Raw genomic sequence first — 19,599 nt, 5'->3', positions numbered from 1 at the left:
GAATTATCTCGTAGCATAATTTTATTCAAATAAAAATAACTCTGCTGTAAAATACACTAAGATCGTTATAGCTGCCTGTACATCGTTACACCATGCAAAACGAAAAACTGACAACTTTCCAACATCCATATCATTTTCAATCGTTAACTTCCTTACCTCTGACTCTGGTGACTGAACGATTAGCGACGTTCTCGGTGGTTTCTCGGGAGGTACCTTTTTCAAAGTTCCGGTGAACGAAGCCACGGAAGCAGTGCTGGACGGTGCCGAAGCTCCCTCGTGACCGTCGATTTGACACTGAAGTCGATGGAACTGCGAGAACGAAGTACGCGACGTATCGGCGCGATCGAATTGTGGCAGACACGGCAATGGCATCTGCGACATGTTCGGTATCTGAATAGAATTCGGGTCGCTGGTGTCATGTTGAAGCCTAGGTGATAATTTCTCGCAGACAGACGATTGGCAGGATTGATGATTAGAGTTCTGTGTATATGAAGCGGTCAATAACGTTTGATGATGACTGTGCGGCGTACTCTGGCTTTGCGACGTGCAAATCTTATCGGTCGGTTGTTCTTGGTGGTTGGGCAGAGAATTCGATTGGATCTGGTGGATCTCGTTTCCAATCGAGTGCGGCTGAAAATCGGTCGATCTTTGTAATTTATCGCACAGCTGGTTCTGTGCTTGCAAACTTTGCAGACGGGCTTGTAAATCACTTTGTTGGTGTTGAAATTGCGCCACTTTATCGAGGATTTGATTTTGATTCTGAAGACACTGAAGCTTCGCTTGTAGATCGCTCTGTTGACGCTCAAATTGGCTGAGTTTCTCGGATATTAAATCAAGATTCTGTTGATTTTGCAGTTGTTGCTGCTGGGATGTCAAAGCGTCGGATTTTTCGTTCTGTGTGTCTAGTTGACTTTGAAGATTATCGCTCTGGCTCTTGCTATGAGTTAGTAAGCTGGTCGAGATATTGTGGCTTTTACGATGGCTATGGATTATATGATCCACTTGATCGATCGGTTTACCTAAACTTGTTTCACCGAAGTCTGTTACCACAGTTAAGACAGTCTTGGTATCTAACTTTGCTTCGCTAAGGGCTGGATACTGATGGCATATATTAGGACTGGCTCTTTGAGAGGGAGCCGTACTAGCGGGTGGTCCAAGGTTCGCTACGGATCCACTAATGGGCTGCTCGTCGAACTCCTTTCTCGAGAGTTCCATGTGCTTCGTTAGGTCGGCACTAACGTGTCGCAAATGTCGACGTTGTTCCATTATAGTCCTCTGACTGATGTTGGGTATAGGTTGAAAGGCCGATTGAGTCATTCGAGCTTCCTTGCGATCATCCGGTTGATGTATCTGTCTCGGATCTCTCCTTTCCTCGGACTGATTACGAGAACGTGGACTGGTGGAGAGCATTTGATTCTGCATCATGTTTCTTTCGTGCTCCTGTCGTTGTCGTTGTTCAGCCCATATCGTTAGCTCTTGTCTAGTCTTCTCGAAATTTTGATTTACAAACGACGGACTTTTCTGTCCTGCGCGATCCGCGGATCCTTCGCGAATCGGCATGAAAGGCATAGGAGACCTTCTAACGTCTTCCATTCTCTTGCCTTCTATGGTCATCGGTGACCTCCTATGCTCGTCGAAGTAATCGGATCGTCTGTTTTCTTGCGGTATCGCTACTCTTTGATTAGGGCTCACGTTACCCCATTCGGGCTTTCTATCAGCTCCTATGCTCTTCCTATTTTCTTGTCTCGTATCAAAAGCCATCGGCGATACTCTTAAGCTCGTATCCAATCGCCTTTGATCAGGCGGATACACTTGATTGGTTTCGACTCGTTTCGGATCCACCATAGTTCCGGTCTTCCTCGCTGGCATCAATATTTCCTGATTCGTGTCACCAGGGAACGTGAACGTAATCGTATCGTTACGACGCTGGAAACTCGATGTAACGTCCACGGAAATAGATTTCCTGTGTTCAGGTCTAGTCACATATAGACCACAATCGGTTACTACGGTTTCGCACATTTTTTCTCGACCAGGTGGATCTCCATTCGTATCGACGTACAGACCATCCTGTCTCGTTCTAGGATTTTGATTAATGGCTGTCAGGTATCTTCTATCCTGAGTATCGGTTACGATCTGTGCGCCTTGCACGATTATCGCCCCGTCGCTTCGGTGAATCTGTTCTTGCGGAGGATTTTGATTAGGATCGTATTTAGGTTTCTGCATACCTGGAACATCGACACTCGCCGACTTTCTGTGCCCTGTATCGTGAGTAATCTTCGAATTACCTCGTGGTGGAACCATAGGTTTGGGTCCACGACTGGGTCTCTCTGTAGTCGCCATTGCGAGACCATGAGTCACATTTTGGGCGATCGGTTGAATGATAGGTTGTGTCTGATATTGTCCCAATTCCTGAGAGAATCTTTGCGGATTCGGTGATTGTTGTCCGAATTGTTGAGCGGGATACATTCCAGTATGAGGATTATACGGTACCGCGTTCATTACTGTTTGAGGGTATTGACTATAGGAATACTGGGGTTGCCCTCCGAATTGAGCGTAACTAGCTGGTTGAGGTACGACAACGCCTGAAAAGTACGGTGGCTGAGGACTGGCGGATTGAGGAGGCATTTGCGATCCGTGTTGAACAGTTACGTATTGACCTTGTCCAGTGAACATCGGATTCGCTGCTCCTCCTTGATACAACGCAGGATCTCTATATGTTACATCCCTCGTCACGTAACCAGCTCTTTCAGCGTATTGAGCTTGTTGAGGATACATCTGTTGAGGTCTCACCTCGAACTGACTTCGGATCTGCGTGTACTGAGTTTGATCGTAATCAGGCATGAATTGAGGCTGCGCTTGAACCGGTAGGGTTTGTGTGCTAGTTTGAGAGACATGTTGCGTCCTCTCGAGAGCAGACTTTTCCTGGCTGTACTGTTGGGGTGGAAGTTGTCCACTAGGGGGGTGTCTATCCTCGGGAACACCGACCACAGGTTGCTTCCTTCCAGTCAGATATTGACCTGTCTGCTGAGTTTGCTGTTGCTGTTGTTGTTGTTGTTGTTGTTGCTCTTGAGTTTGACCGGTTGACTGGTTCTGTTGAACCCTATCTTGAGAGAATCTGTCATATTCTATGGTACGATTTTCAAAGCCGTTGGACAAATCTTGTTTCGCATTGTCGGCAAGCGGCTCAGCCCGGCCGTTCTGACACGCTGTCTGTTGATTCTCCATCGTTTGTCCAACCTGGTTTTGTTCCTGGCTATCGTTCACCCCTCCTGAACCAGACTGCGACATGTTGGCGGCCCCCACCGACGGTCGTCCGCCGATGTAGCCGAGAATTCGCCCCAATCCGCACACCGTGACGACTTACCGTGCAACTCTCTGTTGGAAATCTAGATTTTCGCTTGAACGCAATCGTCACGGATCGCGTTTTTACGCCTCGTATATTCCGCTAGGTCGACTCGAGGCATGTAAACGTCGATATTGATGTCGTTTGCTCTACGCCCGATCGCTGTTCCGTGATCCTTATTGAGTTTCCTCTTTTTACGTTGTCTTCTCGGTAATATAAACCATGAAGGGAATGTATCAAAATTTTTCGCAATTTTTTTTCTATGATTTGTTTTCTTAACGTACTAATTTTTGTTTTTAAATGTGAAGTGAATTCGTTACAGTTTTTCGATCCGAATATTTGACTCTTCGTTCGTCGAGTAATTTGCTAGCGAATTTTTTTTCTTCGTTCTTTCGACTGTCCGAAAATTAACGGAGGAGTTCGTCACACTGTTCTTACGTTTTATTTATCCAGATCGTTTGCATCCGTTTTTCCGCCGGAGCTTCGTTAATAAATCGCAGACACACCGAATAATATTACGTGAAAATTTGGAACGTTTGTCCAGACAGAAAGTCTCTGAGTACCGTCCTCGCATTTCTCATTTTTCCACGAGCAAATGAGAATGCACAATTGCAAATGTAATCTCTTTTATTGCGTCCCTTTGACGCGATCCCCGTTTCGTTTCGCAAATCTTTATCAATTATGCGTTATTATTCCTTCTTTTCTTTTTTACTTCATGGTTTCCTTATCATCGGAAGACAAAACGGATATTACGAAGGAAAACTGTTTGCCTTTTTACTTTTCCTTGTCCGTAAATAGCAGTTACGTTGAAACGTGTCAGCGCGTAACAGCTCGCTCGTATCTCTCAGTTATTTTCGTTCGTCGTGAAAATGTTACTCCAAAAAATGTCATTCAGAAAGCTTTTTGGCTGTCATCGTTTGACTTCCACTCGAATTTTTCATAAAATATTGCGTTTGTCACGTATAATTCGTCGTTTAGATATAGCATTTAAATAGCAATTCGAAAGGACACGATTAATCAGTGTAAATTCCTCGAAATATTAAAAAATTGAATACTTTTTCTTTGATTCTTTCGTTTTATTATCAGTTTCTCGAAAGCTTTTGATTTCTGCTGGGCAGTTTTCGTTATAATTTCCAATAATTCTCAATCCTGTAGCTGTTAACTTTAACAATGACGATTTGACGATTAACTGCTTCAAGTTGAAAGACAACATTTGATTTTATTGTTTCAGTTTTGTATTATATAACTTTCTTCTTTTATATTTAACAATAGAATTAGTACTCTTTCTATAATGTTGACGTAATATGTGGTACTCGGAAAATCTGTAGAATCGATCTGCAAAAGAAAGGCACGAAATGGTACTTTCCATGTATCTTTTATAACTTTTCCTCGTAATATTCGGCGCAAAGTAACAAAATTGCATTCACGGTTGGTTACTTTACAGAAATTCTAAAGTAGAAAGTTACGAGTTTCTGTAATCAGGACAAAGAGGAGAATGTGAAGAATTTGCTTTCAATTATTACACAAATTGTTATTATTAATTCAAATGAATATAAGGAATTCTTCTTTACCTTCGTCGTTAACTGAAAGGATAAAATGGTAAAATACGTAAATGCCAAGAAAAGTAAGAAATGACTTTTCTAATGTCAGGGTAATTTATTTTCATTCTTGAAGCTATCATAAGTATCGACTTCCTAGACTTTTGGCCGAAAAAACCGAAGAATCAATATCCAGATAAACAAATATAACCAATTTCTTTCTTTCTAACTCCGTAAAAATGTCACATGGTGATAGTGTACACCTCGAGCGATACATAGATGACAAAACCAACAAAGATGCTTTTGATTTATTTGAAATTTTTACTTGTAGAAATTACATCATTTATCATTTCAACCAACCCGTGTATGACTATACTTTATACACAAAGAAACATAATATTAGTCAGCGACCGTCAATGTACCAATTTGGAGAGTAATCTTTCCTACTCAAACTCAGTCAGTTTTCACGCAAATGAAACGTCCAGCAGCGGTTTCTCGGCGCATTTCTACGCCACAAAACCATGACTGACGTTAGAATAGTGGAACGAAAAAAGTTGAGCGAGAAGTTGGCGTAAACTGGTGGCCATTAGTTCGGAAATTTCACGAACGACTTGCAGATGGAAGCAGCTCGGTGAAAGCGCTTATTTACCATGGCTAAGAGCGACAGGTCTTCGGGAAAGGCTCGTGCAATCCGCGTTTCAACTTATCGCCGACAATGACAAGCCTCCGAACAAAGAGTCGGTTGCTTCGGAGACGATCTGTTTCACTCTGAGGAACGCGAATTGTTTTCGTGATTTCCCAAGCGCCTCGTGATCACTTTAGTTTCACTGAGTGGGTGGCGCCCATCTCTCGTTGCCGGAAAGTTACTCCGTGGCAAACGAAGACGTTGAAAATTTCTCACTGTCGTGGAAAACGTCGTGAATTATCGGCTCGCGTATCAACGTTTACTTTCGTAATTTCTTTCCTGGCACAGCGATAGAGATTCACTTTGACTGTTTCCCGATAAACGGAGAATGGACAATCGAAAGCTAGCTCGACAGATAGAATGTATTATGGGACAATTAAAGAAAACTCTTCCAAGTCTAGTACTGTCGGCGAGTTTTTGTTACTTTCACGGGACCATTCGCGACATTTTATTAGCGGTATATCTTGTGAAGCTGGCCATAACGTGGTGGCTGTGGTGGAAAGTTGGATAGAAAGGAAGACGAAGTGTTGCGCATTTATCTGTAATAAGAGGCGGTCATAAGCCCGTTTATGAGGCTCCGAATTTCCCCGAACAGCTACTGAAAGCGCTTTAACCATCGGAGCAAATGGTAAAATTAATGGGATTAGAGATTACGCGAAACTTTTATTTCAACGGTTCCTGATGTTACGGATTAACAGTAGTTATTCGAAATGAAACTAAATATCAAAGTAGATTTAAGCTTTGTTCATCACAGTTCTTTATGAAATTTTATGCGAAGTACTTCGAATATCTGTAAAGTACACACGCCACTTTGTAATGGACACAATCTGTGAATCGACCCGAGAATCATAAATTAACGAACTTTGTTCGAAATATTGGGATGTGCGTTCAACCGATGCGCATAAAATGAACATCTCGTTTTGTAAATAAAGGACTCCGATTTCACCATTCCCAGGCCTCCCAATACGCACTTTACACCGTGTCTAATGACTAGTCCTTGTACATGGAGTTGAAAGGGTTACACACGAATGCCCATTTGTAGGTTGAACGTTGTGTATCATGAAATGGAACAAACAGTTCGAATTAACTTTACTGAAAACCAATTTAAGGGAAAAAACACTTGCTTGATTGTTGTAGCATAATATGACATACAGGAAATTGTTATTCTGCAGCATTACAGGGCATTTAATTTAAATAAATGTGGAAAGATGGAATGTTAAATATTTCAAAAAATTATACAAATGAATAATATAAATAAAAAACATATTATACTAATGTTTAACATTTTCTTAATCTTGCCATAACCGTGAAATCTCCGACTATTATTTTTGTACGATAAACGACAGCTATTTTCTCTATTTTAAACCAACGTTTCCGCGTAATCGACAGTTTGAACCGCGTAATCAATTCACTGATTTGCAATCAGTTGTCCATTGTGTATTGTACAAATCGCTGTGAACGATTCTAATTACGCAACGGGGTATCGTATTTCACCTCATTACCTTTTCTCTCTGTTCTTACACGTGTATACACGTGTAGAGCTGAAAGGGGTGTCGAAAGAGGCGTATCACAATCTCGTTAGAAGCGGATGATAAACAACTTGAGAGTATTCTCTCGAATGTGTCTAAGGAAAATTTCCCAGTTGCCTGCGAGCGTGCATCCTCGTATGGGTATCTTGGTTTCACGCTTTGCATATTTAAAAGAAATAACGTATAGTCGCGTCTGCGAATATACGTGTGCGTTTCGTTCATTTTGAATAGCTTCAACTTTTTCTCATTACTTTGTAGGACATATTTTATTAAAGCGCACGTGACGCACTTTATTCTCTGTTAGAGAGCGTTATAAATATTATATGTGATATAGTATCAGCTGAAGGTTTCATTTTTTCGATTGTACATACGACAAATTTTTAGCTGATTTTTTTTTTATTAATTTTGAGTTAATGCCATTTTGATTTTTCTCTTAAAGTTTTGGATTACATAGACACTCTAAACTTTTGTACGACATAGCATAAATGTATGTATATGAAAGATGAATTATTAGGTTGGCGTGGTGCATACGAGACGCAATCTTTTTAAATAGAATTTAGCTAACAATACTTTGGTAACGATTATTCGAGATTTATGTGAATGATATTATTCATAGAGTTTAACAATTTCTTAAACAAGCTATTATGGTTTCTTACAGCGTCTCAGCAATTTTCCTAATACTTTTTTAAAATTTAAACTCGTATAAGAAAATTAATGAATATTCTGATTTTTACGCCGGTCTATAATTATAATATAATTATAATATTTTTATTACGAATCTCTTAAACATTGAATATACGCAATATATATAACATTTAATCTGACTGATCATGTGCAACAAACGACGTTTTATATGCACCAACCTACTATCTACTAAATTACTTATGATAATATACTTAAACGTAGCTTAATTTTATCCTACACGTTTAATCATTTCCCAGTTGGTATTGCAATTTACCGCCTGGATTTATCCAAAGACCATATATATTTTCACAGCATTCGGTATCAAGATCAAAATAATTTGATGTACCGAGAATCTATCGTGAAATTCCTGAATGGGACTAAATGTGCCACTGTATGTGTAATAGGGAAATTGTATTAGAGCCTGTACACTGCATACTCATTGCCGCTGTTCGAATATTTACTTTATATTTAGTTGTATCTGCACAGCTGTGTATTTATATCCTATATACTATTCATGTTTACTAAGTGTACTTTGATGAGTTTCCTGTAGATGTACAAATTTGCCATTTGCACGCATGTGCATGCTATTACGCAAATGTACGCATAGCTGAATCAATTGCTAATTAGTCAGTATGGTATTTTCGTGTGAATTACATCTTACGTCTTGGTAGTTTGATTTAAAAGGAAGTGGTGAATTTGCACTAGATAGATATTATTATTTACTAAATATAGTAATATAAAAGGTGAACTATCGTCGATGATAAAGCTTGCAGCTAATTCGTGCAAACAATCCGAAAGGTATTCGTTGCATATAATGATACATCTTCTTCGTTAGTAGGTTGCATCGAATATTAGAATGATTTTCCATCTCTGCGCTAGACTCTGTGCGTAGGTTTCGTCTACGCGATCATATTGCTTTATCGATCTTTATTAATTTCTCTGGCACAAACCCGATATGAAAACGAAATTCAGAATTTAATTACTCTACTTAAATCACGTCATAAAAATCGATGCTAAGTGACGTCACATTTTTTTCTCCTTATATTTGGTATTCAATTTAATTTCCACGTTTCATGCTGCGTATGGATACCACTTGGATGAAATGAAAATAAAACAAAAACGACAATTGAATAAAAAATCTAACACGAAAGACGATTCAAAGCATAACAATTTAATAATCTAAAAATTAATAAATTTGTCAATGTGTACGAGAGCTACTAAATTATTTGGAATACTCGAAATTGTATAAATTATAAATTATATAACAATCTGTAATACCGTATAATTTCTCATTTCTTTTGCGATCTGAATAATCCATGCAAATGGTTGATAATATTATAAATAATAAGAGAAAAAGGTAATGATTCCTATAGTCGCAGAAAATGTATTATCGGATATCGATACATTTCAATTCGCTTAAATAAATAAAACATATTCAATATCTTCTTTTACCGAAGTAACGTGCTATAATGTAAAGAAGTGCTTGAAGCTTGAAATATTAAGAACTTGAAGCTTTAGACCGCCTCTGAGAATTTTCAACGTACCTATATTTCACAAAGCAATTATCCTATTATATTTGTCAGCATATTTTAATCCGCGTTACGTATTTTGCAAGTCGGTTATTCGTTGTAAATTCCCCTTATACGAATGCGGCGTGTAAGATAAAAGCCTGCCTAAAGCTGTCTGTCCAATCTACGTAAGTCAGCTTTCGCGCATCGTGCGCGATATCTTTCAATCGCATTTACCAGTTTTACGTGATTTCTTTCCCGTCAAAAATTGAAACCCTTTACGTTTCAAAAAGCTCGAGTAAAATGTTATTCTCCACGTTTGTTCTACTTGAACGTTTTAAAGAAATGGCAAACGGATATTCACGAAAGGCACCATTCAATTTTATTTCACGTAATGCAACATCTTTTCAAATAAGATTCATAGAAGAACAGAAATGAAAATATGATAAGTTCATTCTTGCAATTTTCTGATTTTTATGGATGAGTGGTGCAATTGAAGTTGCTTTGACGAAGGAAATAATCCATTAAGTTAAATGCACGATTTAAGCACAAGTAATAAGTTTTTATCAAATCAAAAAAAAATTTGCGACGATTAATATTTTTGAAATATCGAAGAAGATGGCAGGCAAAGATACGCGTTTAATTCCAAACTAAAATAAAAAGATAGCTTTAGTAGGCAGTTTTAAAATTACTCTCCTATAAAAAAAAAAAGTGGGAGAAGATATATTTCTCCCATGGTCTTCGATTGAAATCAATTAAAAAATAATCCAATTCGACGTATTACAAATCTGAAAACAGAAATATACAAACTATTTATCACATTCGTTTTACAGTCACACATTCAGGCTTCGTTTATAACTGAATTAGTAGTAAACTCTCATTTACTCGTCCATAGCGTACATGTTTAACCACGTGTGTGGTATAAAGCGAACGGGGGGTATCAAACGTGAAAATTGACGAGAATCGATTTCGTTTCTATGAATCCAATCTTGCATCGGGTAAATTGTGACGGATTGAAAGCAAACCGAGAAACGTATTGTACGTGTTCGAAAATTTGACGAGCTAGTCAGTCCTTTATTTCGACGTTCCATATATTTTTTTTCTCTCTGGTGAAGTACGCACGAAGAAATTCGTATCGAATTATCGACTTGTCAGTCGTGAAGAGAGTTCACCGGAAACTGACGATAACGCGAGGTCGTCGAATGGACCACGACCGAATTACACCAATTTCCTCGGCCTCGGCGCAGTCGTCTGGTTATCGGGAGTGCGATCGACTGTCGCGATGCATCGGGATCAATTGAAATCGGCTTGAAATCCTATTACTTGCCAATACGACAAAACACGATAACCCGGTCACTTGGGCATTTATTTCGAAGGACTTTCCAATTTCCTCGTGGTATCAAGAACAATAAGATGCTATTTCTATACTATACTCAGGCTCGTCAGAATCTGCACCACAAGCGGTTTGGATATTTACGATTTCGTCTGGAAGATGATTATTCGTAATATCGGAGAAATAGAAAAAGCGAAAAAGGTAGAATTTCTCTGGATATGGAATAAGGTGTCGTTCCTTTTATTTTTGAGGATATGAATTTTAATATCTGTTTTTGTTATGTTGTAAAAACACGTCGATGACAAGATTATAACTTTTAGAGTGAGTCATGGATTTATCTGGTGTTTCGAGTAATAATTGAACAGCTCGGTAGAAAAATACTACGAGTGTTTTATTTTCAAAAAAAGAAAAAAAAGAGTACAAGAAATGATATATGCATGAGGTCCATATTTATTTAAAGGATTCCGTTATGAACTTTCACATCTTTATGAAGCATAAAAATAGAATATGTAATATAATTTCTCCAATAATATGTATTTGACTTTAACCATACTTTTCCCAACTATAGTTAATCTTACGGTAAAATAATCACAAAATAGATAATACAAAGTTATATTTTATTTATTTTACTGTATCCGAAAGCTCGAATAGCGTCGTCGATAAACAGTTCTCGCTTCTCAAACTCGATTAAAATCCTAATATCTCTCATTGACGACAACCGTAATCGAAGGATTAATAAAACTTTGATTCTCCATAAAAAATACTTTGATCGTTATGTTCAAATTGTTTTTAAATTTCATTAGAAACTTTGCAAATTTCACGCTACGAACAGTCATCGAAACAATACACGTCTGCATAGGTTTAAATGCGGATTACATGGACCGAAGCAACTATACCCAAGATTCATTTCGTGCGGTTTAATTGAACGATCCTCTCTGGACTGGCGTTGAACCAGATTTTCCCAATTAACGTATCGAGTTCCATGGTCGATCCGGATCAATTAAAAATTGCCAGTGGTTCGCTGGCTCGTCGCGAAGCTCATACGTCAGACGTAATTGGGCAAATTGGCTTGCGGTGGCGAGAACAAAAAACGCAGGGAAAGTGATAAGCATTGACTTAAAATCCACTGGCGGGCCAAAACGACTCGGGTAGTCTCTGTTAATGTGATCTGCTCTCGTGCAAACCGCGGTACAGCTCTCTAGGAACGCTCGGAGAGGTGATACATGTGCATCGTCTCGCGCGAACGTCTGCGAACGTGTTACGTAGGCGGGTGCAAGAGGTCGATGTGGAATCTACGTTGGAATGAAAATTCCAAGCTTCCTGCGGACCTTTATAGGCCACAACGCGCATGATAATGATGTCGAAGTTGCCTCGAGGCTGCGAATTCCTCCGATTTCACGGGTGTTAATTTGTATCGCGTCTGCGGCATATATTTTCCATAATGCATATGTACGTAGAGCATCGGCCGAAAGTTTGGAAGCAATATGATTACTCAGAGAATATGCTATAACGATATATAATATATTTTTTGTGATTCGTAGTTGATATAATGAAATGTCATATAGCGAGTGTAACTTTGATTGGAATTTGGGTGGAACGAGCGAAATTGTGAGCTAAATAGTATGATTCTTTTTTCTCCAATTCTCTATGCTTAAAGGATTCACTGTGACAAAGATGAGCCAAGTATAGCTGATTTATGTTAGTAAATTTCTTGATCTTTTAGTTTCGCTGCGTATAATTTTGACGAAAGTCAAAGGATGTTTAACGTAACTGTTAAAAGATAAGCCAAGACAGAAAGGAAGTGAATATATCTTTAGCATAAGTGTTAATTTTATTTATATGCGGTTAAAGTAATAAAATACCATACAGTTTGTTTTTAATTGTTGTTAGTAATATGAAAAATACTGCCTATAAGTGTAGCTAAGAAGTTCTCAGATTTATTATCGATAGAATATTTATAGGATAATCTGCATCAATATTTCCTAGCCTTTCTCGATAGCCAAATAACCCCTGACCCTATTCTTTCTTCATATTTACATTAAAAAAGGTACTCTCAACGGGGTAAAGAAAATACAACAAAATTGGATGCTTTAAATTGATTCTATATAAGCTTACATTTATAATAAAATAAACGATAACATTCTTTATAGTGAACAATTTTCTATAAAGCTAATTGTAACTAAAAATACATGAAATTATGTATGATATTGCCGAGCAGAAATATCGTGAACTCTAATATATTTGAAAAAACAGTGATGCTTTTATAATATAGCACATATATCCGTGCCAAACACGAGGGTGAAATTTCAATCTATTCGATGAGCGCTTTAAAACTTGTGTGATGAGTTTAGAAACTGGGGTACGGATTTGTTGGGACGAATAGATGGAGAGTGATTTCAATATGTAGATGCGTACTTCGATCAGTGTTGTTCGTTTTATTCATAAAGCTTGAATTTAAACCAGATAAAAGGGACACGTGGGATAAAAGAATACCCGTGCCTCTATATAGACACTTCACATTCAATCTGAAGCTATCAGTCAATACTTCGTTGTCACACTTTTCTGAAAGCACCAACTTTCTTCTCGCGATTGCTATCGATAGTACTCGGTATAGTAGCTTTTTACATTTTCAGCAGCACCAGTGACACGCTTGTATATTAGCACAGCGAACATTTTTTCATTTCATTCCATTAAAATAATTGAAATCGTATTATTATCGATTATAGAATGTAAAATTTGTATTAATGGAATCAAAATCCATGTACTTTACAGGAATTCATTTGAATTTCCAGAAATACATCGTTCGGCCAAATTTATAAATTTTCTACGAAAGATTATGAATTGATCATTTTTATTATTGCGGTGGTCGTAGTGTAAAGACTGACTTGTTAAACCAGTTTGCTTGTGCATTTATAATTTTATCTTGGAGGACTTTTACAAATCGGATGAGTATACAGATGTAAATTTTAATTGACGAAATGTAGGTCGTAAAATGGCTGTATAACATTGCTGGAGAAATTAGGCGAATAAGTGTGTTTCTTAACAAAATACATTTTAAATATTACATTTTGCGTATGTGTCAGATGCAGAATTCTGTAACGTAAATGTTACACAGCTTTTTTGGGGTCAGATGTATTTAGATCTTTATAAAACTTTTTACAAAAAAAGAAAAAAAAAGAAAAATTCCATGCTGAGAATTAGTTTGTAAAAACTGAAAGGGTATTTTAACAATAATAATAATAATGAAATATTTCACAGCGATGGAATAAATAAGTGAAAGACAGTCGCATGTAGCGATGGATACTATGTCGAAGACTTATTAATGGGAGTTTCAATTAAGAAAATATATTCTTCTATCCTTCCAAAAGAAAAAACGAAGGCCAGAACTTTACCAATATTTAATTCGATAACTCACTCATAACGCGAAATAAGATCCCGCAGTGGCTAATAAATCTGCCTCGTAGCGAATACAAAGTTTGACCCTTTTTCCAACAAAGTACCAAAATTAGTATACAAACAGGGGAAAATTTCCCAAGAAAGGTAGAGAAGAATTTTTAATCGCGTTAAATTGTTCGTATAAATTAGAAGGTGCTACCAGTTACACAGGCTTTTTTCAGGCGTTCGCATCTTTATGCTTTTCCCAGTAGTCGTAGTTAAGTTAGGGTCGCCTGATTTTCATATTTATCATACCGTTCGAAAGTTTCCTCCCTTAACTCGAAAACTTGTCCCCTTCTCGACGGCTGGAGGCATCGATGTGGAAGCTTCGTTTTATTTTGTTGCTTTGAGGAGAAAATTAAACTCCGCCGATCGTACATTTCGCTTCCTTTCCCGACAGACTCGAAGAATGAAACGTCAACAACGAATTGACTTTGCACCCTCTTCTTCTTTCACCTCTCCTATGTTCGTTCTTTGGAACTCATTAAGTTGGCCGGTGAAAACGTATCCCCGTGCATCTTCTCGTGAAAAATGAACGATGTAATTTCCCGTTCGTTGTTTCAATTTCGTATAACCGTAGCGCGGAATCGTTTCAGCGTAGTTTTCAACCGTAATACGCGACACAATTAAGAAAACTTTGCGCGAAGTGGCAAACGCGATTGTAATTTAGCGCTGGGATCCACGCCAGCTAAACTATATTACACGAAATTTTAAATAAGGCGAATAAAGAAATCGTAATATCCGAATTTAATTTCTTGGCTATGTTTCTTAAACGATATCATTTAATCATTTTGTCGAGATAGTATCTCTTGTTTTACCGTGACATTTAAAAAGAATTTGTTGAATCGTTCGATATTCTGCGAGAGTTTCTAGAACGTTCTAAAATTTAGCATTTTTAGAGGTTTGATGTTTTTGACAATTTTTTTAAGCTTTTTTACTAGGAAGATATTTTCTTCCCATAACATTACACCGTGATATCTCAGACCATCAGATATCGGAGACCATAGAAGAAAATGTTCGAAAAAATGTGACGAAATAACATGATCGTGGAACTTGAAAGAATCACCGTCATGACACTAAGGACCCTCCGAGGATCGTAATAAATGAAGCGAGTGCTCGGAGACTCTAAAATCTTCATGGTTGATGAAAAATGCTTTCCTTCGTCGGAAAGAGTAAAAGGAAAGAAATAGAGGATTTATCAGCAAAGTTACGTCGTTAGACAGGAAAAGATAGTAAAAGCAAAATAAATGTACACAAATCTACAATAATTATCATAGAAATGCAAAATTATCTGATAAATTTTCCATATTAATACGTTTCAATAAATTACTGATATTTCGTTCATATTTCTTTTACCTTCGGAACAATCATACATATATGCAATAGCGATAAAATTCTGACGCTGCATTAATTCACGATACGGATTGGAGGAATTTATTACTTTGAAATCTTGTAAAACTAGAAACTGTATTCTGTGAGAAATACGCGATGCATATAACGCGATAGGGTAGAAAATTCTTGAAATTCTTTACTCGAGTCTTCTTTCCAATTAATCGGATAGAGATCAATGGAGAAAGAATATTAATGAGTCGCTTGGATGGAAAAAGGAAGAAACCAACAAAGGGCGCATAGTTTTTGCATTTTATCGTGACTGTACAAAGCAGAAATCTTTTGTTCGAGATTAAGGCAGTATAATTTCAAAGGATGCGAGCGATCGCGTACTATCGAAAAAAGATACGAAACAGAGTGCACAATGGGAAATGGAAGATGGGAAAGTTTACGCGAGCTTTCGTACGTTCCTTTTTATCGACATTAATCAGTCGTTCGTTACCGGTAACTTACTTTCGTGTTCGTGATCGTTACAGACACTGGTCGACGGAATTCGACCCACTTTATTTCTCCGCAACAACAATTTGCTCGCCATCGAAGATAGTCACGAACGCGAGGATTAAAGTTATGGAACGTCGAACAAAAAGCAGCCCTGAATGAAAAGAGGGCCGCGTGTTAACAACAGAGCAACAAAAATGCGAGTGATGAGGTTGCGAACGTTTGCCTAAACCAATTCGGTTCTCTCTGTTGAATGAATAAAACAAGCTGCTTCTTTCTGTGTTCCTTTTCCGTTCCTTTTCTCGTGTGCTCGTATGTACGCACGTATGCACTGGTTGAGTCTTTTAAAAAATTATAACCTCGCTAAGGAATACCGCAAAAAGGATGCACAAAGGAAGAAAATTTTGCGGATGAAAGGACATAATCTGACTTGCTTTTTAAAGAAAATATTTGTAGCATTTCTTTGTTCCGGGTATCTTAGAAATGTACGTAGGTAAGAAACAGCTAGAACGTAAAATGGAAGAAGAGCAAGGGAGTAAGTTTCGTAATCTTATTTTATAGCAGCTACTATCGAGTAAAATAAAGAGGAAATATTGAAAAATTAGTTTATTTCGTAGGATACTGTTCAGTTTTTACGAAAAGCTTTTCTTTCTATCTGTATGAATTGCATTACAGATGGACTGAAATTTCTTTGTTGCGGACGTTCCTTTATTCCGAGTTAACATGATCCTATCCTGTAGTAACGTATTTGTTAATCTTATATTGTTAATTATTGGTATATTATACCGCGTACGTTACATGACTATGATTATGTATATTTGTATGGCCAGCTTCTTTTGTTCCCTTGACAATAGCGATTAATGTACTTAATTCATTAATCAATTAATTAATAATTAATCCTACAGTTACTCCGTGAGAAGAGAAATTTTATCAAAGAGATTTACGGAACATTTTTTAAAGAGATGATTAAATAATCCATGAAACGTGTTCCGATATTTCTCGTTTCTTTTACATGATCATGTCTCAACAATTTGTTATCCTTAACATGGAAACTCGTTTCTCCTTTTTATTTCTTTTTCTCGTATTCGAAGGTACCTTTTGAATTCTCAGACTTTCAGTGTCTTCACACGACCATCTTCGCGCGTTCGCTTCAAAAAATCAGTCTTCGCGTATTCGTTTATTAATATCAATCGTGTCTTTTTCACGAGTTTTCAAAGAACGAAAGCACGCATCTGCAATTCTGAAACCAGCCGTGTATTCTTGGCCGTGCTTTCTGCTTCCTGGCTGCCAGGAAAAGCCATAGAAATGGGCTCTCGCATAATTCAACAACAGTCAGACCTCAACGTTTCGCGAACCGGTCGCCGGAGAATTCCATCCTTGAAAGCGCCGCCGTGCCTTTTATTATCCTGCGGCTTGAGACCCGTTGTCAAAGCAGCTAGTGATTTAACAATTTCCCGGGATTTAATCTCCACCAGTATCGGACAAGCATATAACAAGGCAAACTGCTTCGTTCTGTCGATAAAAATCTCCTCCATCCCGGCCCTTCGAGCGTTCTTTGCCCGGCAAGATTTCAATCTCGTTTTTCCGCGATAAATGTCGGCTTGTTTGATATGAAAGAGGGAATCGATATTAGAAATCGATGTTAATCTACCTTCGTTACGGAACAATGTTCGACATTATTAATAGGCTGCAATTTACACGGCCTTCTGACTTCGACAGATTTGAATATTGAAATGCTTCCATATATTTTAGGTCATAAAAGATATAACTTAGAAAAAACGAAGCTGGCACCCCGCTGGGGGTAGCCACCCACATGCTATATTTATTTTTTTTTTTTTTTCACCAACAAGATATAACACTTTACCAAACGTCCATAAGGACAAATTGTAAAAAAACCAAAATAAAATAAAATATATATATATATATTTTAGGCGAGGTTTCCAAATAGTTGCACGATCGCGATTCTGTTCTTACGAGACACCAGAATTTCTCCTTTTTTCGTGCTTCTCTTTTTTTGTGCGGTAAAGGCAAAAATAACTAATGACGATACTACGAATTTATTATATTTATTAATAAGTCCATAGCGTTAGACGTTTGAATAATATTTCGCATAACGCGGTGGTAATCGTAAGACGATGATTCGTTTATGTTTTATAGTTCCCATAAAATATGGTTGATAATAATTTAGATTATGTTTCTATCGTTATTAAACATGGTATATTGTATCATATTCATAATATATTCATACGTCTCTGAAAAAATGTTCGTTTAACGTATGAAAATATGAAATCCATCCTCTGCAAATTATTAAAATTATATTTCAGAGCTATGTACTTGCTACCGTTCTGTAAAAATTGTACCCTCGTGTGCACCAGTATATGTATTGTTATATTTATAGTCACTGGTTACTACGAAATTATATTTCAAATAAATGATTTAGTGGAGCAACCTAACACAGGAACGATAAATTTCAGATCGAATGCAAAGTACGTAAAAATTTGGTTGTCATAATAAATTCAGAATACGGACGACTACCAGATAACGTAATATTTCAACGTGCGATCGTTTCTCGTTAACATTATTCGTAACATCTATCGCCGATGAAACCCGTTTGAAATTTTAATTACGCATAACGAAGACATTTCTGTTTTTTACGTTCTGTAGCTTCTTTAGAATTCATACGAAATAGGTTATGCTTTCGAAGAATTTAAATTAAACAATGTAAGAACCTTATATGCTGCTTATCTCCACCTCAATTTCTCGACTTTCTTCCTCTGCGTTTCATCGCTGGTAGATCCATTGAAATTCCAAAATATTTTATCCTTACAAGAGTACGCGGAACACGTAGGAATTTCCTTTGCCTTCTATGCTTCTTTTCTGGATCGTACTTCGCATACGACGAGCGTTTATTCGCAGAAAATCACTTCGGTTCCTTTTGAAATACATATAATTCCTGCTCGTTCGAATAAGATACGGATTCTTGCTTGTCTTCGCGTCAATTTCATTTAACGAGCCGCGAACTTACGTAACTTATGTCTTTCCTTTATCTGTTTGATATTAAATACAATGAGGAAAGGAGAGACGTTGCTATTAGTCGAGTAGAATTGGTTGAATACTTTACGTTATTCTGTATTAATTTGTAAGCAACGAAAACGATTTGATCTATCGCTTCGATCATCAATTTTTTTAACATAATATTTTTTTATTTAGCATCCTTTATTTCCTCGCGTTTCGTGAATATCTCTTTATTAAATTTTATTAAATTTTTGTACAAATTTTATTTATTATAGGAATTTTCTTGCTGCTTGAAAGATGATTCGAGTATCTGATTAATTGATTAACTGTAATGAACTAAAATTTGGCTTTAGTCGTGATTTAACAAGTTTTACCTGGCACGAACGTATCAATTAAAAAATTACAAGGTGTTTGGTTCTCGGTCGCTGTAGCAAATATTCCTCAATGTTTTTTAATTATAAAACATACGAAATAATCGTATACCGAAAATTAATATCAAATGTAAAGATACTTCTATGCTCGAAATTTACCGTTGCAATTATGATTCTGCTTTTCGAAACGGCCTGTATATCGATTCTAATTACTCTGCATACTTACATAACGAATAAAACGAGATACGTTAACAATACCGAAACGAAGTTGAAAATCGGCGTCGACCACGACGGAGACTCATATTCTGGCGATAGTAATGTTAATTTATCG

At 37.3% G+C, this 19,599-nt stretch overlaps 1 protein-coding gene across 2 annotated transcripts in view; it reads right to left on the bottom strand.

Moving 5' to 3' along the window:
- The window catches only part of LOC132909868 (uncharacterized), a 679,960-nt gene that overhangs the window by 583,055 nt on the left and 77,306 nt on the right, over positions 1 to 19,599 (bottom strand). For both annotated transcript variants that reach the window (XM_060965019.1, XM_060965020.1), the window contains exon 2: positions 157 to 4,678. In XM_060965019.1, coding sequence (XP_060821002.1) covers positions 157 to 3,288 — 3,132 coding nt within the window. In that variant the 5' untranslated portion in view covers positions 3,289 to 4,678. The remainder of the gene's footprint in view (positions 1 to 156; positions 4,679 to 19,599) is intronic.

The sequence above is a fragment of the Bombus pascuorum genome, chromosome 8 (genome assembly GCF_905332965.1).
Source record: "Bombus pascuorum chromosome 8, iyBomPasc1.1, whole genome shotgun sequence".
NCBI classification, from domain to species: Eukaryota; Metazoa; Arthropoda; class Insecta; order Hymenoptera; family Apidae; genus Bombus; species Bombus pascuorum.
The sequence above is the reverse complement of the archived record's forward strand: the minus strand, read 5'-3'. Positions and strand labels throughout refer to the sequence as shown.